Raw genomic sequence first — 20903 nt, forward strand, 5'->3', positions numbered from 1 at the left:
TGCAGAAGTCGTGTGTCACCTCGTACCCCCACAGCTCCCTCCCAGCAACAGAAATTCCGTGGCAGAACCACGGGGGAGCTCCGTGGGGACGAGGAGCAGGCAGGGGCAAGGGGAAACACGAGGGCACCTGAGAGACCTTTCCCGCCAGGGCTCGAGAGCACTCCTGCCTGCAGCTGGGGAGTGTATTGCCAAGGGTTTCTGCAAAGGTGGATGCGCTTGCTTTGAACTGCCCCCGGGCTGATTCCCAAATCAGAAAGGCAAAAGCCCAGCTTGAGCTCAACCTGGCTGCTGGGGTAAAAGGGAACGAGAAACTCTTTCACAAGTATATCTAGAGTAAGAGGAGGACCAGGGAGAATCTCCATTCTCTACTGGATGAGGCTGGGAACGTGGCCACTGAGGATAAGGAAAAGGCAGACGTTCTGAATGCCTTCTTTACATCTGTCTTTAGAAGTCAGACCGGTTATCCTCAGGTTTCTCCACTCTCTGTCCTGGCAGCCTTGGCTGGGGAGCAGACTAACCTCCCACGATTCAGCGGAAACAGTCCACGGACCTGCTACTCCATCTGCACTGCCACAAGTCCATGGGACCGGGTGAGATTCACCCGAGAGTGCTGAGGGAACTGGCGGAGGTGATAGCCGAGCCGCTTTCCATCATCTATCAGCGCTCCTTGTTGGCGGGAGAGGTCCCAGAAGACTGGAGGCTTGCCAGTGTGACTCCCATCTACAAGAAGGGCTGCAGGGAGGATCCGGGGAACTACAGGCCTGTTAGCCTGACCTCGGTGCCGGGGAAGATTATGGAGCAGATTGTCTTGAGGGAGATCACACGGCATGTGCGGGACAAGCGGGGGATCAGGCCTAGCCAGCATGGGTTCACGAAGGGCAGGTCCTGCTTGACCAACCTGATCTCCTTCTATGATCTAGTGACCCGTCTGGTGGATGAGGAAAGGCTGTTGATGTAGTCACCTAGATTTCAGCAAAGCCTTTGACACTGTCTCCCACAGTATTCTCCTCGCAAGTCCGTGGCTTGGACAGATACACTCGTGGCTGGGTAAGGAAGTGGCTGGAGGGCCGGGCCCAGAGAGTGGTGGTGGATGGAGTTAAATCCAGCTGGCGACCGGTCACGAGTGGTGTTCCCCAGAGGTCGGTGCTGGGGCCTGTCCTGTTTTATATCTTCATTGATGACCTGGATGAGGGCATTGAGTGCACCCTCAGTAAGTTTGCAGATGACACCAAGCTGGCTGGAAGCGTTGATCTGCCTGAGGGTAGCGAAGCCCTACGGAGGGATCTGGATAGGTTGGATAGCTGGGCTGAAGCCAATGGGATGGGATTCAACAAGACCAAATGCCGGGGTCCTGCACTTTGGCCGCAATAACCCCAGGCAACGGTACAGGCTTGGGGCAGAGTGGTTGGAAGACTGTGTAGAGGAAATGGACCTGGGGGTGTTGATTGACGCTAGACTGAACATGAGCCAGCAGTGGGCCCAGGTGGCCAAGAAGGCCAATGGCATCCTGGCTTGGATCAGAAATAGTGTGGCCAGCAGGAACAGGGAAGTAATTATCCCCCTGTCCTCAGCACTGGTGAGGCTGCACCTTGAGTACGGTGTCCAGTTTTGGGCCCCTCACTGTAAGAAAGACATGGAGGCCCTGGAGCGTGTCCAGAGGAGGGCAACAAAGCTGGTGAGGGGTCTGGAGCACAGGCCTTACGAGGAGCGGCTGAAGGAGCTGGGGTTGTTCAGTCTAGAGAAGAGGAGGCCCAGGGGAGACCTTATTGCTCTCTATAACTACCAGAAGGGAGGTTGTAGTGAGCTGGGGGTCAGCCTCTTCTCTCGGGTGACTAGTGATAGGACTGGAGGGAATGGCTTCAAGCTGCGCCAGGGAAGGTTCAGGCTGGACGTTAGGAAATACTACTTGTCTGAAGGGTGGTCAGGCACTGGACGGGCTGCCAGAGAGGTGGTGGAGTCACCGAGCCTGGTGGTGTTCAAAGAGTGTTTGGATGTTGTGTTGAGGGACATGGTTTAGCGAGAACCATTGGTGAAGGGCGAATGGTTGGACTGGATGATCCTGTGGGTCTTTCCAACCTTAGCGATTCTATGATTCTATGACTTCTTTCTTTACTATTGCTAACCTCCCCATCTTCCCCACATCCCTTAGTAGCTTGGAACCTCTAGTGTTGATTATGCTCTGAGTCAAGACCTTACTACTTGTTCATACTGGGATGAAGCGTGCAAGGGTGAAGAAATTGTTATTCTTAATAATCAACATATCTATCAGAGTACGCAGAACAGCAAGATGATCAGTTTTGATAAATTATTATTATCCATCATCGAAGTAATTAGTATTATCCATCAAAACTCCCTTACTATGCATAGTAATGGTATTTTTCTTACATTAGAAGTGCTTCATAGTCTGGAGCAAAAAACACAAAAGGGTAAAAAGAAAGAGGGGAAACTGTGGGAGGCAGACTGTGTTTTGCAGTGCAAGTTTCCAGTATTTCTGTATGTAGCACAGGATAAGCTGCCTTTCGCAAAGAAAGCTGCTGAACAGAGTAAAGTTGAGACTGGGGCGCTCCGACCTAGGTAAAACTGGCACAGGGCACTAGGTAAGGTAGTTCTATAAGGCAGGGGAGAGTTCGGTACAGGACAGGGCTAGGTGTGCAGATTGTTGAAAATACTGTCCTGCTATCGTCATAAAAAGACCACAAAACACCCAAAGGCAATGGGTTGGTAACAGACGTTGTACGGAAGTGTAACACAGCTATGGAAGTGCAACAACAGCTATGGAAGTGTAATGGAGCTGTGGAAGTGTAATGGAGCTCCGCAAGTGCAACCATAGCTGTGGAAGTGTAATGGAGCTGTGGAAGTGTAACCATAGCTATGGAAGTGTAACAACAGCTATGGAAGTGTAACGGAGCTGTAGAAGTGTAACGGAGCTGTAGAAGTGCAACCACAGCTATGGCAGTGGAACAGAGCTGTGGAAGTGTAACCACAGCTATGGAAGTTTAAACCATAGCTATGGAAGTGTAACCACAGCTATGGAAGTGTAATGGAGCTATGGAAGTGTCACCATAGCTATGGAAGTGTAATGGAGCTGTGGAAGTGCAACCATCGCTATGGAAGTGCAACGGAGCAACAGCGTCGGAAAGACTGCGAGCCTGAGACGCTCAAGCAATGAGTGCCAGGAGAGGCTTTAGCGGCGTCGGAGCCAGGGGGTGGAAAGGGGATGGATTTCACTGACCAGCTGCGCAATTTCTCCCTTGTCAGTAGGGGGGCGTGCGCCCATTATTGCAATACGAAGCAAAGTAGAAAATTGTTGGTCTTGAGCGTTTCTCACAGAAAGCAGCCACGTGCAGCCGACTGCACGGCCTGCTGTGTTAATGGCTGGGATGCACAGGGCTGCAGCGCTGGCGTTCTGCTGGATCTGCTCTTCCTTCCCACAGTGACAGCGGAACGCGGCAGAAAGCGCAGCGAGGCGGCAGAGCAGCAAGGAGCTGACGTACAGAGCGCGGGTCTGCTTCGTGCCATGGCAGTGGGCGCAGAAAGAAATGCCGGGAGGGGTCTCTGACCGCCCGGCGGAGGGGTGTGGGGGAGGGGAGAGCTCACGTGGCAGAGCCCCGCACCCGCGGCCGGCAGCGAGGGGCGAAATCCGAGCCCGAGCCGGCTGCCAACGGCCGCTCGCATCAGGCAATCGGAGCCGGCGGCGCTGGCGCTGAGCAAGGAGAGGCCGGGCCGGGCCGGGCCGTTGCGCGGGCCGTTGCCGTGAGGCGCGCGGGCCGGGAGCGGCGCGGGGCTGCGGCCGTGCGGAGCCCCGTGTGCGGGGGGGCGGGGGAGGTGTGGGCGCGAGGGGGCCCCGGGCCGATGGCAGCCGGCACAGCCCCACGGCTGAAGCGGCTGCTTACAAAGGCAGGGCGGCCGTGTGCGCTGCGGGAGCCCGAATGGACTGTGAGGGGCCCAACCGGGCCAGCCCGGGCCGGCAGGCTGCAGCGCGGCCGGGTGAGGCTCAGAGCTGGCAGGCCTCTGCCCCCTCCGCTGAGGGTTCGTGCGGCGGAGCTTCTGCCCGGAGGGGCCACATCCGGCACGGCAGGATTCGGCTGGTTAGTGTGGCGAGGCCGGGAAAAGCTCGCAGGCTGGGGCTCCGGGGCAGGCGGAGGATGTCACAGCGCGGCTGACATCACCGGGCTGCTGGAAGCTGGGTGCTGTCACAGTGCGTTTCCGTGACGACGACGGGCCCTCCCCAAGGAGCCGAGGGGAGCTTTGCTGCTCTGTTTGTTACCCGGCGCAGCCTGTCGCGGGGGGGCTGGGCAGACAGTCTTGCCAAAGAGGGCCTGTGGTCCAGCACAACTGAGAGCACAATCCTTTTGTTTCTCCTCGAACCCTGGCCAGGCTGTGGGGAGAAAAGCAAGAGGAGAAAGAGGGCACCGGGTGTTGGTGTTCCCCCGGACTGCCACGTGGATCGGTTCATTCAGTGGCATCAAGGCTGGACCTGCTTGCAGCGGCTTTGGACACCTCGCCCACGGGATGGATGCATTGCTGTACAACTCCCCAGTGGCCGGGAGAGCTTCTCCAGATGCTCATTGCCAACGGGGCTCCCCCGTGAGTGCGGATCTGGGTGATGGTGAGGTGTGCGGGCGCTTGGTGATGTGTCTTTCTGAATCACGGAGCTCGTGTAGCAACGATTAGGCCCGCTGCCTTGCTTATTTCCTTCACTGTTAAGCTTCTCTTTTGGCTTTAGACACTGCTTTATTTTTTGGTAGCATTTTGTACTAGGCAGTAAAATAAGCCTATCACCTTACGTTGGTGTCTTTGCCCTTCCCGCTGACGCCGTTGATTGGCACCACGACATTAGCACACGATGGGCACGTAACTTGGACGTGGGGGACGTGACTTGAAAGGCCAGCATCAGGAAGGTCTCCTTTGGAGAGAGACGTAGAGATTTGGGCTTGTTGAGCGCGGAGAACAGAAGGCTCTGGGGAGGCCGCGTGGCTGCCTTTCGGAACGCGGGGCCTCAAAGATCACCTAGTTCCAACCGCCTGCAGCGGCCAACAGCGAGCTCAGGCTCTAGGTCAGGTTGCTGAGGGTGCCACCCAGGCTGAACTGGAACTGGGGCGTGCACAGCGTCTGTGGGCAGCCTGTGCCAGTACCTCAGCACCTTCTAAGTGAAAAAAGTTCCCCTTGACGTGTTGATTTTTCTGATGTGTGTGTGTGAGGTTTCTTTGCACTGGAGTGCCTACAGGTCGCACTTGGTAGAACAGTGGTTGTGAAACTTAGAAAACCCTGCTCGAATGGCAGCAGAGCATTTCCAGAGGCACCAGGTGTGCCCACGTATGCCTGAGGTCGACAGGAAATCCTTCTGCAGCGTCCCTTCCCAGTGTCTGTTGCATCCCCCGTGCCTCCACGGTGCCTGCTGGCATCTCGTCTGCCTGCAGAGACCGCGATATGACATGTTTATGCGAGGGAGAGCCAGCACTGACCAACATTCGTGTGGGCTCCAGCAGAAAGAGGGCAGGGTGATGCATGGCGGGCACGGTGCGAGGCTGACTGCCTCTTGCGCCCGCCACGCAGACTCTGTTGAGCTGAATTCCGCGTGTGTGACACATGACAAGTTCTTGTGCCACTTGCCGAGTAAACCACGGTGATTGTCGATCACAATATTTCCACCTCGCGAGGCTTGCGTGTGCCTGTGAACACACAGGTGTTGGTTTATGAAGCAGACGTGAAACTTTTCTTACTAAATCACTGAAGTTAGGCTTGCGCTCTTTCCTGAAATAATCCAGTAAGTTAATTGGTTCGCTATGGAAGAACTCTCCAGAATACTCCTGTGTGCCCTGGTTTCAGCCAGTGCCCGCTGCACACCGATGTGGGTTGCTGTGAGCAATGGGTGCCCGCCCGGGGCCGGGCCGCTCGGCGGGGCAGGGGGCCGGCAGCGGGGCAGGCTGGGCCAGGCTGCGGGTTGGACGCGCGTGGAAGAGGAGATCCCCTCTCCCTGCCGGTGACCTAACAGAGCTCCAGGTGACGCGGGCTGATGTCACAATGGGATGCACTGCATCACAAGGATGTGTTTCCTGGGGCAGCGGCAGTGCCGGCACTTCCCTGCAAGGCCTGGGCGCTGCTGGAGCACTGCTCAGGGGCTCTGTCCTTCTGTGGCCAGGAGTCAGGTCAGGGGGCAGCAAGGCTGCACCGGGCGACCCTCGGTGACGCGTGGAGGAGCAGGGGCACTTTGCAGAGAACTGTTGGTTGAGGAGCCAGGGAGGGCATCCTTAGCTGCGAGCCGAGGGCTGCCGGCAAGCGACATGGAAGGCTGCTGGACTGTGACCATCAGCTCGGAGCTGGTCTACACGTTCCCAACGCTCCTGCATCTCTCTGCCGAAGGTCAGGCTTTCCGGGCCCCCTTGGCAAGGCATCGCAGGGGGCTGTTACAGCTGTCAAAAGCCGCAGCTCCTGCTCTCGGCGGTTGGCTGGACGTGGCTGGGGGCTGCTGCGAGAGCCCCGCCCAAGGGTCCCGCTAGGCTCTGGGGACGATGTGGCAGCCAGGTCCCGATAGTAGAGCTGCCCAGAGCCCCCAGGTTCCTTTAGGCATGGCGAGTCCCCTGTGATAGGGCGGTCCAAGGCCAGGTTTCCCTGGGAGACGGTGTTTCCGTAGGTTCCAGCTCTGGAACTCAGCTCTCCTCCATCCGATGTCCCGGAGGCTTCCTATGTCCCCGGTTCCCCTCTGGGCTCTGCATAAGGCTGAAATTGGAGCAAAGCCCAGCCGGCTCTGTAGCCATGGTGGTGTTTTTCTGGGGTGTTTGGTGTGCGCCTGTATCGATCACTGTCTGGGTGAGGAGCTTGCCAAGAGGCTGTGAAGAGGCTGGCCTGGAGCCTGACACGTCTTTTCTTTCCTTTGCAGAGATTGTGGCGATCTGGGATGCTGTGTCTGATTACATCCTGGAACAGATGAAGCTGGACAAGGTGGGCTGGTGTCCTGGTGGCCCTCGCCCTGGAGAGGGCCCTAGGTTCAGTCCTGCCCAGAGCGTGGGCCCCGCAGAGCAATCCCTCCCTGAGCACCACAGCAGCACAGTGAGCCCAAGCCGGGTGCCCAGAGCAGCTTCTTGGCCAGAGCTGCCCTGAGCAAATGTTTGGCACAGGCAGGGGCTCCACTCTGCCCGGTGGTCAGGATGGGGAGAGCAAAGGGAGAAAGGGGGGGATTTTTTCTGGCCCTGCGCCAAGCATAACCCTCGGGAATCAGTCCCAGGCTGTAAATGTCCCCTGTGCTGCAAATATCCGGGCTCCTCTCTAGCCAAGGGATGTCGGGAAATACTATGCGGAGGTGGCGGTATTGCAGGGACCACAGATTTTTCCAAAGCTTTCCAGAGAGCGCCATCTTGCCCCGCTGCCCTTTGGGAGCGGGGAGGGCGGAGAGCAGTGCCGCCCTGCTCTTGATGTTCGTGGCTTTTGCCGCCCCTGAAGTACACACGCGTCAGCCTTTCTGTCTTTTTCCTGTGCAGGGAGTCCTGGTCCGGGACTCGGGCTCTTGCTGCGGTCCGAGAGCAATTCCACAGCAAAGAAGTGGCGAGTGTCGGTCCCGAAGACCTGTCTTCCAGCTGGACATCGGGTGCTGTGGCTGCAGGACCTCCAGTCGCCCACCGACATCATCCCCGGTGAGAAGGCAGCGGCCACCTTCCCCTTCCCAGCCCCATGTCCGGCCGGGCGTGTTCTCCCTGCTCTTTGGAAACGGCTGGGAGCAGCAGAGAATTGTCTGCAAAGCTCGGGGTGCAGCGTGAGTTCCTCCAAAAGGAACCACAGCCCAACCCAACCCAACGACAGCCCAAGAGCTGTTTTCTCTAAAGGACCTTCTCCTTGGGACTTGGTTATGAATGTTGCATGGGAATGTGGCTTGCTGTGGCAGTGAGGATGTGCCTTCTCCTTGCAGACGATGTCAAGATTGAGCGGCTGAACTACCGGCAGCTCTCGCGAGCCACCGGCATCTCGCTGCACGTGGTGCAGCGCTGCGTGCGAGAGACCGTCCTCTTGTACTGTCACCATCCTGAGGAACAAGGCGCACGTCTCATTCGCCTTCAAGAACATCGGCGTTATGACGTACGAGGACGACTTCCTCTGCATGAGGTTCTTGTCCAGCTGCATTACAACGCTGGAGAGCAATGCCAGCCTGACTGCACTGCTCCACACTGTAAGTTGAGGAGGTTTTTGAGGGTGCGCCATCAGATCACCGCTGGCCAGCCTGGATGTGGCAGGCCAGTCAAATGCCTTTCCCCACGCTTGCCCCCTCCGCTTTCTCCACTGGCACAGAGATTTCCTGGATCTCTGCCCCTGCGGCAAGCCTGGCAGTGCCCTTGCACGGCCTCAGTATTTTGCCGTCCAGCTCCTCCAGAGCAGAGCAAAGCTCTGATGTTCCCGGAAGAGGCTTTGGTGGAGAGCAGCTTTCTCTTGGCATGGGAGCCAGGCTTGCTTCCTGTCAACAAGAGCCATGAAAAAAATGGCCTAGCAAGCCTCCAGCAGGTCTGTGTCCCTTTGCAGAGAATTTGGCCGGCCCGTTCTGCTGACTTCGGGTCAGAGACTACGCTCATGGAATCCAGGTGTTGCCGAGGTGAGTGCATTTCCTCTGCAGCACTTAGCTGGCCAGGAGAACGGGCTTCCTTCCCACCTCCTCCTTCTGAACGTGCCCTGCTGGGTCTCCGTGCTCAGCATGCGGTCGGGGAGAAATCCTGGAAAGCCTGGCTCCTGCTTCACTACTGCTGCCTTTTGGCTGTGTGTGTCTTCTCCCGGAGGGATGGGGAGTCAAGGTTGTGTTACTGGTGCCCAACCGGTCCCGATTCCCATCAGAGAGAACGGCCTGCACGTGGAAAAGAATTTGGGCTACATGTGCTGGTTTGGCATGGACAGGAAGGGAAGGGGTGCCACGCTTTGCGTAACACATAGATAAATACCGCCGACAAGCTGCATGGGGTAGGAGGTCATCCTTTTCAAGGCTTGTCACTCTTTGTTTCCAGGTTCAGCTCGCTGTGAAAAAGAGCAGAGCAGAGGCCGCCGCAGAAAGGAACGCTGCAGTGGCGCGGAAGATGAGTAGAGGTGAGGGAAAGGGTCCCAGCAGCAGGAGGGCGGGCCCTGTCCCATGCCGGGGTGGCCGGATCCACGTTCACGTGCCACGCCCGTGGGCTGCTGTGAAGAGCTTCTTCCTTTCTTGGTTCCAGGGGGCACTGCCGGCAGGCTGCTACAGAAGCGGAAGACACTTCCCCCCTCCATGCTGCTGCAATACCAGGCAGGCTCAAGGCAGCAAGATGTGGCAAAGAAGCCTTCTGCCAGGTGAGATCCTTGGGCAAAAAGAAGAAGGAGATGCGTGTGCTCGTGTAGGAGTGGCCTCCTCCTTGGACCTGCCAGCTCCGCGCATTCAGAAAGGCTCCTGACACACGTGTTTCCCAGTGGGGGCCGTCCTTCTCCAGGGACGGGCGAGCGTGCAGCATGCTTGCCTGCGGCAGGCACAGCAGCTGCATGTTCCAGCCTGGTCCCCGATCCCTGGGGGAGCTGAATGCTGATCCCTCTTGATCGCAGAAGCTCTTCTCCCGTCAGGGGTCTCTCCACGTTGCACCGGAGCCCATCTTTATGGTTGTGGGAGCATGGGGGGAGACCAAGGTGTCCCAGGCTCCTGCAGACTCCTCTTGTGCCTGTTTGCAGCGTGCTCCCGCCGTGTGCAGGCAGCTCCCACGGGAGAAAGCAAGCAGGACAGAAGGAACCATCTACTCCTGCCCAGGACCAGCACTGCACTCCCTGCGACAGAGGACTCTAAGAGAGTGCTTGCAGGTACCGGCTCTGCCTTGCTGCAGGGACTGTGCTGCTTGAGACTGCACAAATGTTAGCATCATAGATCACAGAACAGTGCGGGTTGCGAGGGACATTCAGATCACCTAGTTGCAATCCCCTGCTGTAGGCAGGGACCCCTGTCTCTAGACCAGGCTGCTCTAAACCTGATCCAGCCCGGCCTGGAGTGCTTCCGCACGGAGGGAAGCAAAAGCCTCTGCGTGTGCAGTGATCTGGAGCACAGGCCTTTGGGTGCCATCATTTCTCATTTCTGCCCACTCCTCCGGCTCCTCTGTAGCTGGAGGGTGTTGCACACACTGCCCTGTCTCTTCTCGCCTCCTGGCCTGCCACCTGCCACAGCACCCTGATTTTGAGCAGGGGCTGTGGGAGTGGGATACGACCAGTGAGCCATGTTTGCCACAAGTTGCGGATCCTGGCCTGGCTTTGGGGCCCCTGATCCTTCAGGGTCAAAGCAGTGCCGACAGGCCAGGCCTGCTCCTCCAGAGGCGAGGAGCAGGAGCGTGGAGCTGAAGGAAGGCCCCAGGGGCTGAGGCTGATCCTGGTATGCTGCTGTCTCTCTGCAGGAGCTCCGGGAAGTGTCTGCCCTGTGGAATGAAGCAGACCGCACGTGGCCCGTGTACCAGCAGCAGGTAGAGCAAACGCGGGCAGAAAGAGCGGCATGGGAAGGCTGGAGTGCAGGGGAGGACCAGCCTCCACTGCAGGTACTGTCAGGGATCGACCCTGCTGACAAGAGCCGCCGTCCTCTGAGCCAGGGTGCGAGCTCAGCAGGGCTCAGGGGGTGGGAGCAGGACGGGCAGCGAGCGGCACGGCAGGGGCTGGCCTGCTCCTCCCTGGGAGGAGAGCTTGGCATCAGCCCCGCAGGGAGAAGGGTGGCGGGCAGCCGTGGGCTGGCAGGGCCGAGTCTCCTGCTTGCCAGGGCCTACAGCAGGGCCCTTGACAGAGGGCCTGTGGGAAACAGCCCTGTGCTCCCAGCCGTTTTGCTGACACTGTCTCCTCTTTGGCAGCGGTTTGCCAGTGCGAGCGTGTGGGCTCCGCGTCCTCCAGCCCAGCCCCGGGGACAGCAAGTGAGGAGGAGGTGGAGGAAGGATGTGGATCCTCCGCCGGGAAGTAAAATGGGAACAGCGACCAAGCTTGGCACTGCATGCCGAGTAAGTGTGTGCGGGCTCTGTTGGCTGCCTGAGGCACTCGGGCAGCTGTGACCCTGCAGCTCGGGGACGAGCACGGCCCAGGCCAGAAAGTGCTGGCGGGGTGCAAGGGTGGGGACACGCGGCAGCACGGGGGTGCGGGGCTGGGTGAGGGGAGAGCCAGAGGGGGCTCAGCAGAGCCTGAGGGATGACTTTGTCCTCCGGTTGCAGCCTCCTCTCCCCGCGAGCAGCTCAGGTGCTCCAAAGGTTGGAGCCCCGCCTCCATCAGCAAGGAGGCTTTTGCTGACACCCGCGGAAAGAAACCGGCAGAAGCTGGAGCTGAAGCGGCAGCTCCCCTGGTAAGCTGCATAGGCAGCAGATCCTGAGAGCCGGGCTGGAGCCCAGCCTGCGGTACTTGCCTGCGCTCAGCCCGTAACGCTCCGTGCACTGTCCTTTTCACCTCCTAGTGCTCGATGCTCGTACCGCTCCAGGAGGGGAAGGTGCTGGCAACAGTGGTGACGGCGCTGGAGCTGTCGGCAAGGGGGCTGGGAAGCTGTCCGGATTTCCACCTGTGAATGGCAAAATCGTAGAATCAAAGACTTGTAGAATGGCCTGGGTTGAAAAGGACCTTGAAGATCATCTAGTTTCCACCCCCCTGCAATGTGCAGGGTTACCAGCCACCAGTCCGGGCTGCCCAGAGCCACATCCAGCCTGGCCTTGAATGCCTCTGGGGATGGGGCATCCACCACCATCTCGGCAGGCTGTTCCGGTGCGTCACCAGCCTCCGTGGAGTGAAGAACTCCCCCTAATATCTAACCAAATTCTTCCCCCCTTTCTCAGTTTGCAAACCATTCCCCCTTGTCGTATCACTGTCCACCCTCGTATAAACAGCCGTTTCCCCTCCAGTTTATTTCTTCCCTTCAAGCATTGGAAGGCCGCAGTGAGGTCTCCCTGGAGCCTTCTCCTCTCCAAACTAAACAAGCCCAGTTCCATCAACCTTTCTTCACAGGAGAGGTGCTCCAGCCCTCTGATCATCTTTGTGGCCCTCCTCTGGACTTGATCCAACAGGTCTGCGTCTTTCCTGTACTGGGGGCCCCAGGCCTGGACGCAGAGTATCCCAGATAAAAATAAAGAGAATTGGCGTTCTTTCCAGTCAGTGTGCTGGTGTCGTGTCTGTCGCCATAAGCTAACGTGAGGCAGCTGGAGCTGTGCTTTGCGGGAGGAATTTGGGTGGCAGCGAGAGCTGTTCCCGAGGCCCGGTAGGCCCGTGCTCTCCAGGAGTGGTCTCCCAGGATGACAGTCACCTCTGCCGCCGTGCCCGTTTCCTGTGCAGAAGTCGTGTGTCACCTCGTACCCCCACAGCTCCCTCCCAGCAACAGAAATTCCGTGGCAGAAACCACGGGGGAGCTCCGTGGGGACGAGGAGCAGGCAGGGGCAAGGGGAACACGAGGGCACCTGAGAGACCTTTCCCGCCAGGGCTCGAGAGCACTCCTGCCTGCAGCTGGGAGTGTATTGCCAAGGGTTCTGCAAAGGTGGATGCGCTTGCTTTGAACTGCCCCCCGGGCTGATTCCCAAAATCAGAAAGGCAAAAAGCCCAGCTTGAGCTCAACCTGGCTGCTGGGGTAAAAGGGAACGAGAAACTCTTTCACAAGTATATCTAGAGTAAGAGGAGGACCAGGGAGAATCTCCATTCTCTACTGGATGAGGCTGGGAACGTGGCCACTGAGGATAAGGAAAAGGCAGACGTTCTGAATGCCTCTTTACATCTGTCTTTAGAAGTCAGACCGGTTATCCTCAGGTTTCTCCACTCTCTGTCCTGGCAGCCTTGGCTGGGGAGCAGACTAGACCTCCCACGATTCAGGCGGAAACAGTCACGGACCTGCTACTCCATCTGCACTGCCACAAGTCCATGGGACCGGGTGAGATTCACCCGAGAGTGCTGAGGGAACTGGCGGAGGTGATAGCCGAGCCGCTTTCCATCATCTATCAGCGCTCCTTGTTGGCGGGAGAGGTCCCAGAAAGACTGGAGGCTTGCCAGTGTGACTCCATCTACAAGAAGGGCTGCAGGGAGGATCCGGGGAACTACAGGCCTGTTAGCCTGACCTCGGTGCCGGGGAAGATTATGGAGCAGATTGTCTTGAGGGGAGATCACACGGCATGTGCGGGACAAGCGGGGGATCAGGCCTAGCCAGCATGGGTTTCACGAAGGGCAGGTCCTGCTTGACCAACCTGATCTCCTTCTATGATCTAGTGACCCGTCTGGTGGATGAGGGAAAGGCTGTTGATGTAGTCCACCTAGATTTCAGCAAAGCCTTTGACACTGTCTCCCACAGTATTCTCCTCGCAAGTCCGTGGCTTGGACAGATACACTCGTGGCTGGGTAAGGAAGTGGCTGGAGGGCCGGGCCCCAGAGAGTGGTGGTGGATGGAGTTAAATCCAGCTGGCGACCGGTCACGAGTGGTGTTCCCCAGAGGTCGGTGCTGGGGCCTGTCCTGTTTTATATCTTCATTGATGACCTGGATGAGGGCATTGAGTGCACCCTCAGTAAGTTTGCAGATGACACCAAGCTGGCTGGAAGCGTTGATCTGCCTGAGGGTAGCGAAGCCCTACGGAGGGATCTGGATAGGTTGGATAGCTGGGCTGAAGCCAATGGGATGGGATTCAACAAGACCAAATGCCGGGTCCTGCACTTTGGCCGCAATAACCCCAGGCAACGCTACAGGCTTGGGGCAGAGTGGTTGGAAGACTGTGTAGAGGAAATGGACCTGGGGGTGTTGATTGACGCTAGACTGAACATGAGCCAGCAGTGGGCCCAGGTGGCCAAGAAGGCCACTGGCATCCTGGCTTGGATCAGAAATAGTGTGGCCAGCAGGAACAGGGAAGTAATTATCCCCCTGTCCTCAGCACTGGTGAGGCTGCACCTTGAGTACGGTGTCCAGTTTTGGGCCCCTCACTGTAAGAAAGACATGGAGGCCCTGGAGCGTGTCCAGAGGAGGGCAACAAAGCTGGTGAGGGGTCTGGAGCACAGGCCTTACGAGGAGCGGCTGAAGGAGCTGGGGTTGTTCAGTCTAGAGAAGAGGAGGCCCAGGGGAGACCTTACTTGCTCTCTATAACTACCAGAAGGGAGGTTGTAGTGAGCTGGGGGTCAGCCTCTTCTCTCGGGTGACTAGTGATAGGACTGGAGGGAATGGCTTCAAGCTGCGCCAGGGAAGGTTCAGGCTGGACGTTAGGAAATACTACTTGTCTGAAAGGGTGGTCAGGCACTGGAACGGGCTGCCCAGAGAGGTGGTGGAGTCACCGAGCCTGGTGGTGTTCAAAGAGTGTTTGGATGTTGTGTTGAGGGACACTGGTTTAGCGAGAACCATTGGTGAAGGGCGAATGGTTGGACTGGATGATCCTGTGGGTCTTTTTCCAACCTTAGCGATTCTTCTATGATTCTATGATTCTTTCTTTACTATTGCTAACCTCCCCATCTTCCCCACATCCCTTAGTAGCTTGGAACCTCTAGTGTTGATTATGCTCTGAGTCAAGACTTACTACTTGTTCATACTGGGATGAAGCGTGCAAGGGTGAAGAAATTGTTATTCTTAATAATCAACATATCTATCAGAGTACGCAGAACAGCAAGATGATCAGTTTTGATAAATTATTATTATCCATCATCGAAGTAATTAGTATTATCCATCAAAACTCCCTTACTATGCATAGTAAGGTAGTTTTCTTACATTAGAAGTGCTTCATAGTCTGGAGCAAAAACACAAAAGGGTAAAAAGAAAGAGGGGAAACTGTGGGAGGCAGACTGTGTTTTTGCAGTGCAAGTTTCCAGTATTTCTGTATGTAGCACAGGATAAGCTGCCTTTCGCAAAGAAAGCTGCTGAACAGAGTAAAGTTGAGACTGGGGCGCTCCGACCTAGGTAAAACTGGCACAGGCACTAGGTAAGGTAGTTCTATAAGGCAGGGGAGAGTTCGGTACAGGACAGGAGCTAGTGTGCAGATTGTTGAAAATACTGTCCTGCTATCGTCATAAAAAGATCCACAAAACACCCAAAGGCAATGGGTTGGTAACAGACGTTGTACGGAAGTGTAACACAGCTATGGAAGTGCAACAACAGCTATGGAAGTGTAATGGAGCTGTGGAAGTGTAATGGAGCTCCGCAAGTGCAACCATAGCTGTGGAAGTGTAATGGAGCTGTGGAAGTGTAACCATAGCTATGGAAGTGTAACAACAGCTATGGAAGTGTAACGGAGCTGTAGAAGTGTAACGGAGCTGTAGAAGTGCAACCACAGCTATGGCAGTGGAACAGAGCTGTGGAAGTGTAACCACAGCTATGGAAGTTTAACCATAGCTATGGAAGTGTAACCACAGCTATGGAAGTGTAATGGAGCTATGGAAGTGTCACCATAGCTATGGAAGTGTAATGGAGCTGTGGAAGTGCAACCATCGCTATGGAAGTGCAACGGAGCAACAGCGTCGGAAGACTGCGAGCCTGAGACGCTCAAGCAATGAGTGCCAGGAGAGGCTTTAGCGGCGTCGGAGCCAGGGGGTGGAAGGGGATGGATTTCACTGACCAGCTGCGCAATTTCTCCCTTGTCAGTAGGGGGCGTGCGCCCATTATTGCAATACGAAGCAAGTAGAAATTGTTGGTCTTGAGCGTTTCTCAGAGAAAGCAGCCACGTGCAGCCGACTGCACGGCCTGCTGTGTTAATGCTGGGATGCACAGGGCTGCAGCGCTGGCGTTCTGCTGGATCTGCTCTTCCTTCCCACAGTGACAGCGGAACGCGGCAGAAAGCGCAGCGAGGCGGCAGAGCAGCAAGGAGCTGACGTACAGAGCGCGGGTCTGCTTCGTGCCATGGCAGTGGGCGCAGAAAGAAATGCCGGGAGGGGTCTCTGACCGCCCGGCGGAGGGGTGTGGGGGAGGGGAGAGCTCACGTGGCAGAGCCCGCACCCGCGGCCGGCAGCGAGGGCGAAATCCGAGCCCGAGCCGGCTGCCAACGCCGCTCGCTCAGGCAATCGGAGCCGGCGGCGCTGGCGCTGAGCAAGGAGAGGCCGGGCCGGGCCGGGCCGTTGCGCGGCCGTTGCCGTGAGGCGCGCGGGCCGGAGCGGCGCGGGGGCTGCGGCCGTGCGGAGCCCCGTGTGCGGGGGGGCGGGGGAGGTGTGGGCGCGAGGGGGCCCCGGGCCGATGGCAGCCGGCACAGCCCCACGGCTGAAGCGGCTGCTTACAAAGGCAGGGCGGCCGTGTGCGCTGCGGGAGCCCGAAATGGACTGTGAGGGGCCCAACCGGGCCAGCCCGGGCCGGCAGGCTGCAGCGCGGCCGGGTGAGGCTCAGAGCTGGCAGGCCTCTGCCCCCTCCGCTGAGGGTTCGTGCGGCGGAGCTTCTGCCCGGAGGGGCCACATCCGGCACGGCAGGATTCGGCTGGTTAGTGTGCGAGGCCGGGAAAGCTCGCAGGCTGGGGCTCCGGGGCAGGCGGAGGATGTCACAGCGCGGCTGACATCACCGGGCTGCTGGAAGCTGGGTGCTGTCACAGTGCGTTTCCGTGACGACGACGGGCCCTCCCCAAGGAGCCGAGGGGAGCTTTGCTGCTCTGTTTGTTACCCGGCGCAGCCTGTCGCGGGGGGGCTGGGCAGACAGTCTTGCCAAAGAGGCCTGTGGTCCAGCACAACTGAGAGCACAATCCTTTTGTTTCTCCTCGAACCCTGGCCAGGCTGTGGGGAGAAAAGCAAGAGGAGAAAGAGGGCACCGGGTGTTGGTGTTCCCCCGGACTGCCACGTGGATCGGTTCATTCAGTGGCATCAAGGCTGGACCTGCTTGCAGCGGCTTTGGACACCTCGCCCACGGGATGGATGCATTGCTGTACAACTCCCCAGTGGCCGGGAGAGCTTCTCCAGATGCTCATTGCCAACGGGGCTCCCCCGTGAGTGCGGATCTGGGTGATGGTGAGGTGTGCGGGCGCTTGGTGATGTGTCTTTCTGAATCACGGAGCTCGTGTAGCAACGATTAGGCCCGCTGCCTTGCTTATTTCCTTCACTGTTAAGCTTCTCTTTTGGCTTTAGACACTGCTTTATTTTTTGGTAGCATTTTGTACTAGGCAGTAAAATAAGCCTATCCCTTACGTTGGTGTCTTTGCCCTTCCCGCTGACGCCGTTGATTGGCACCACGACATTAGCACACGATGGGCACGTAACTTGGACGTGGGGGACGTGACTTGAAAGGCCAGCATCAGGAAGGTCTCCTTTGGAGAGAGACGTAGAGATTTGGGCTTGTTGAGCGCGGAGAACAGAAGGCTCTGGGGAGGCCGCGTGGCTGCCTTTCGGAACGCGGGGCCTCAAAGATCACCTAGTTCCAACCGCCTGCAGCGGCCAACAGCGAGCTCAGGCTCTAGGTCAGGTTGCTGAGGGTGCCACCCAGGCTGAACTGGAACTGGGGCGTGCACAGCGTCTGTGGGCAGCCTGTGCCAGTACCTCAGCACCTTCTAAGTGAAAAGTTCCCCTTGACGTGTTGATTTTTCTGATGTGTGTGTGTGAGGCTTTGCACTGGAGTGCCTACAGGTCGCACTGGGAACTGTGCAGCCCTGCTCGAATGGCAGCAGAGCATTTCCAGAGGCACGGTGTGCCACGTATGCCTGAGGTCGACAGGATCCTTCTGCAGCGTCCCTTCCCAGTGTCTGTTGCATCCCCGTGCCTCCACGGTGCTGCTGGCATCTCGTCTGCCTGCAGAGACCGCTATGACATGTTTATGCGGGAGAGCCAGCACTGACCAACGTGTGGGCTCCAGCAGAAAGAGGGCAGGGTGATGCATGGCGGGCACGGTGCGAGGCTGACTGCCTCTTGCGGCCACGCAGACTCTGTTGAGCTGAATTCCGCGTGTGTGCACATGCAAGTTCTTGTGCCACTTGCCGAGTAAACCACGGTGATTGTCGATCACAATATTTCCACCTCGCGAGGCTTGCGTGTGCCTGTGAACACAGGTGTTGGTTTATGAAGCAGACGTGAAACTGTTCTTACTAAATCACTGAAGTTAGGCTTGCGCTCTTTCCTGAAATATCCAGTAAGTTAATTGGTTCGCTATGGAAGAACTCTCCAGAATACCTGGCAGCCCAGTGCCCGCTGCACACCGATGTTGGGTTGCTGTGAGCAATGGGTGCCCGCCCGGGGCCGGGCCGCTCGGCGGGGCAGGGGGCGGCAGCGGGGCAGGCTGGGCCAGGCTGCGGGTTGGACGCGCGTGGAAGAGGAGATCCCCTCTCCCTGCCGGTGACCTAACAGAGCTCCAGGTGACGCGGGCTGATGTCACAATGGGATGCACTGCATCACAAGGATGTGTTTCCTGGGGCAGCGGCAGTGCCGGCACTTCCCTGCAAGGCCTGGGCGCTGCTGGAGCACTGCTCAGGGGCTCTGTCCTTCTGTGGCCAGGAGTCAGGTCAGGGGCAGCAAGGCTGCACCGGGCGACCCTCGGTGACGCGTGGAGGAGCAGGGGCACTTTGCAGAGAACTGTTGGTTGAGGAGCCAGGGAGGGCATCCTTAGCTGCGAGCCGAGGGCTGCCGGCAAGCGACATGGAAGGCTGCTGGACTGTGACCATCAGCTCGGAGCTGGTCTACACGTTCCCAACGCTCCTGCATCTCTCTGCCGAAGGTCAGGCTTTCCGGGCCCCCTTGGCAAGGCATCGCAGGGGGCTGTTACAGCTGTCAAAAGCCGCAGCTCCTGCTCTCTGCGGTTGGCTGGACGTGGCTGGGGGCTGCTGCGAGAGCCCCGCCCAAGGGTCCCGCTAGGCTCTGGGGACGATGTGGCAGCCAGGTCCCGATAGTAGAGCTGCCCAGAGCCCCCAGGTTCCTTTAGGCATGGCGAGTCCCCTGTGATAGGGCGGTCCAAGGCCAGGTTTCCCTGGGAGACGGTGTTTCCGTAGGTTCCAGCTCTGGAACAGAGCTCTACTCAGCTCTCCTCCATCCGATGTCCCGGAGGCTTCCTATGTCCCCGGTTCCCCTCTGGGCTCTGCATAAGGCTGAAATTGGAGCAAAGCCCAGCCGGCTCTGTAGCCATGGTGGTGTTTTTCTGGGGTGTTTGCGTGCGCCTGTATCGATCACTGTCTGGGTGAGGAGCTTGCCAAGAGGCTGTGAAGAGGCTGGCCTGGAGCCTGACACGTCTTTTCTTTCCTTTGCAGAGATTGTGGCGATCTGGGATGCTGTGTCTGATTACATCCTGGAACAGATGAAGCTGGACAAGGTGGGCTGGTGTCCTGGTGGCCCTCGCCCTGGAGAGGGCCCTAGGTTCAGTCCTGCCCAGAGCGTGGGCCCCGCAGAGCAATCCCTCCCTGAGCACCACAGCAGCACAGTGAGCCCAAGCCGGGTGCCCAGAGCAGCTTCTTGGCCAGAGCTGCCCTGAGCAAATGTTTGGCACAGGCAGGGGCTCCACTCTGCCCGGTGGTCAGGATGGGGAGAGCAAAGGGAGAAAGGGGGGATTTTTTCTGGCCCTGCGCCAAGCATAACCCTCGGGAATCAGTCCCAGGCTGTAAATGTCCCCTGTGCTGCAAATATCCGGGCTCCTCTCTAGCCAAGGGATGTCGGAAATACTATGCGGAGGTGGCGGTATTGCAGGGACCACAGATTTTTCCAAAGCTTTCCAGAGAGCGCCATCTTGCCCCGCTGCCCTTTGGGAGCGGGGAGGGCGGAGAGCAGTGCCGCCCTGCTCTTGATGTTCGTGGCTTTTGCCGCCCCTGAAGTACACACGCGTCAGCCTTTCTGTCTTTTCCCTGTGCAGGGAGTCCTGGTCCCGGGACTCGGGCTCTTTGCTGCGGTCCGAGAGCAATTCCACAGCAAAGAAGTGGCGGTGTCGGTCCGAAGACCTGTCTTCCAGCTGGACATCGGGGTGCTGTGGCTGCAGGACCTCCAGTCGCCCACCGACATCATCCCCGGTGAGAAGGCAGCGGCCACCTTCCCCTTCCCGCCCCATGTCCGGCCGGGCGTGTTCTCCCTGCTCTTTGGAAACGGCTGGGAGCAGCAGAGAATTGTCTGCAAAGCTCGGGGTGCAGCGTGAGTTCCTCCAAAAGGAACCACAGCCCAACCCAACCCAACGACAGCCCAAGAGCTGTTTCTCTAAAGGACCTTCTCTTTGGGACTTGGTTATGAATGTTGCATGGGAATGTGGCTTGCTGTGGCAGTGAGGATGTGCCTTCTCCTTGCAGACGATGTCAAGATTGAGCGGCTGAACTACCGGCAGCTCTCGCGAGCCACCGGCATCTCGCTGCACGTGGTGCAGCGCTGCGTGCGAGAGACCGTCCTCTTGTACTGTCACCTCCTGAGGAACAAGGCGCACGTCTCATTCGCCTTCAAGAACATCGGCGTTATGACGTACGAGGACGACTTCCTCTGCATGAGGTTCTTGTCCAGCTGCATTACAACGCTGGAGAGCAATGCCAGCCTGACTGCACTGCTCCACACTGTAAGTTTGAGGAGGTTTTGAGGGTGCGCCATCAGATCACCGCTGGCCAGCCTGGATGTGGCAGGCCAGTCAAATGCCTTTCCCCACGCTTGCCCCCTCCGCTTTCTCCACTGGCACAGAGATTTCCTGGATCTCTGCCCCTGCGGCAAGTCTGGCAGTGCCCTTGCACGGCCTCAGTATTTTGCCGTCCAGCTCCTCCAGAGCAGAGCAAAGCTCTGATGTTCCCGGAAGAGGCTTTGGTGGAGAGCAGCTTTCTCTTGGCATGGGAGCCAGGCTTGCTTCCTGTCAACAAGAGCCATGAAAAAAATGGCCTAGGCAAGCCTCCAGCAGGTCTGTGTCCCTTTGCAGAGAATTGGCCGGCCCGTTCTGCTGCCTTTTGGCTGTGTGTGTCTTCTCCCGGAGGGATGGGGAGTCAAGGTTGTGTTACTGGTGCCCAACCGGTCCCGATTCCCATCAAGAGAACGGCCTTGCACGTGGAAAAGAATTTGGGCTACTGTGCGGTTTGGCATGGACAGGAGGAAGGGGTGCCACGCTTTGCGTA

The 20903-nt window shown here is 58.0% G+C and overlaps 1 protein-coding gene and 1 long non-coding RNA gene across 5 annotated transcripts; both read left to right on the forward strand.

Moving 5' to 3' along the window:
* The first annotated feature begins 7563 nt into the window (after positions 1 to 7563).
* LOC121107901 lies at positions 7564 to 8552 on the forward strand. Its single transcript, XR_005842289.1, has 3 exons — positions 7564 to 7631; positions 7904 to 8161; positions 8509 to 8552. It is a non-coding gene; the product is annotated as an uncharacterized LOC121107901 (long non-coding RNA).
* Positions 8553 to 15593: 7041 nt separating this feature from the next.
* On the forward strand, positions 15594 to 20494 carry LOC121107848 (coiled-coil domain-containing protein 81-like). Of its 4 annotated transcripts, none has more exons than XM_040654262.2 (5): positions 15594 to 15767; positions 16635 to 16866; positions 19086 to 19147; positions 19682 to 19835; positions 20106 to 20491. In XM_040654262.2, exons 2-5 carry the CDS (start codon positions 16770 to 16772, stop codon positions 20381 to 20383), a joined length of 591 nt encoding a protein of 196 aa, XP_040510196.1. In that variant the 5' UTR covers positions 15594 to 15767; positions 16635 to 16769; the 3' UTR covers positions 20384 to 20491. The 4 variants fall into 4 exon arrangements, with proteins under 4 accessions (XP_040510196.1, XP_040510194.1, XP_040510193.1 ...); XM_040654260.2 differs by lacking the exon at positions 15594 to 15767 and adding an exon at positions 16001 to 16348 and having other exon boundaries at positions 20106 to 20494; XM_040654259.2 differs by lacking the exon at positions 15594 to 15767 and having other exon boundaries at positions 16001 to 16844; positions 20106 to 20492.
* The last annotated feature ends 409 nt before the right edge of the window (positions 20495 to 20903 follow it).

This window comes from Gallus gallus, chromosome 31 (assembly GCF_016699485.2).
Source record: "Gallus gallus isolate bGalGal1 chromosome 31, bGalGal1.mat.broiler.GRCg7b, whole genome shotgun sequence".
NCBI classification, from domain to species: domain Eukaryota; kingdom Metazoa; phylum Chordata; class Aves; order Galliformes; family Phasianidae; genus Gallus; species Gallus gallus.

What these genes read in the sequence shown, in the direction of transcription:
- LOC121107848 (XM_040654259.2), top strand. Translation starts at nt 16,112, where the DNA reads ATGGCAGCCGGCACAGCCCCACGGCTGAAGCGGCTGCTTACAAAGGCA. An exon ending in ATTGCCAACGGGGCTCCCCC is followed by an intron (nt 16,845 to 19,085) that starts GTGAGTGCGGAT and finishes TTTCCTTTGCAG; the next exon opens with AGATTGTGGCGATCTGGGAT. An exon ending in AACAGATGAAGCTGGACAAG is followed by an intron (nt 19,148 to 19,681) that starts GTGGGCTGGTGT and finishes TTCCCTGTGCAG; the next exon opens with GGAGTCCTGGTCCCGGGACT.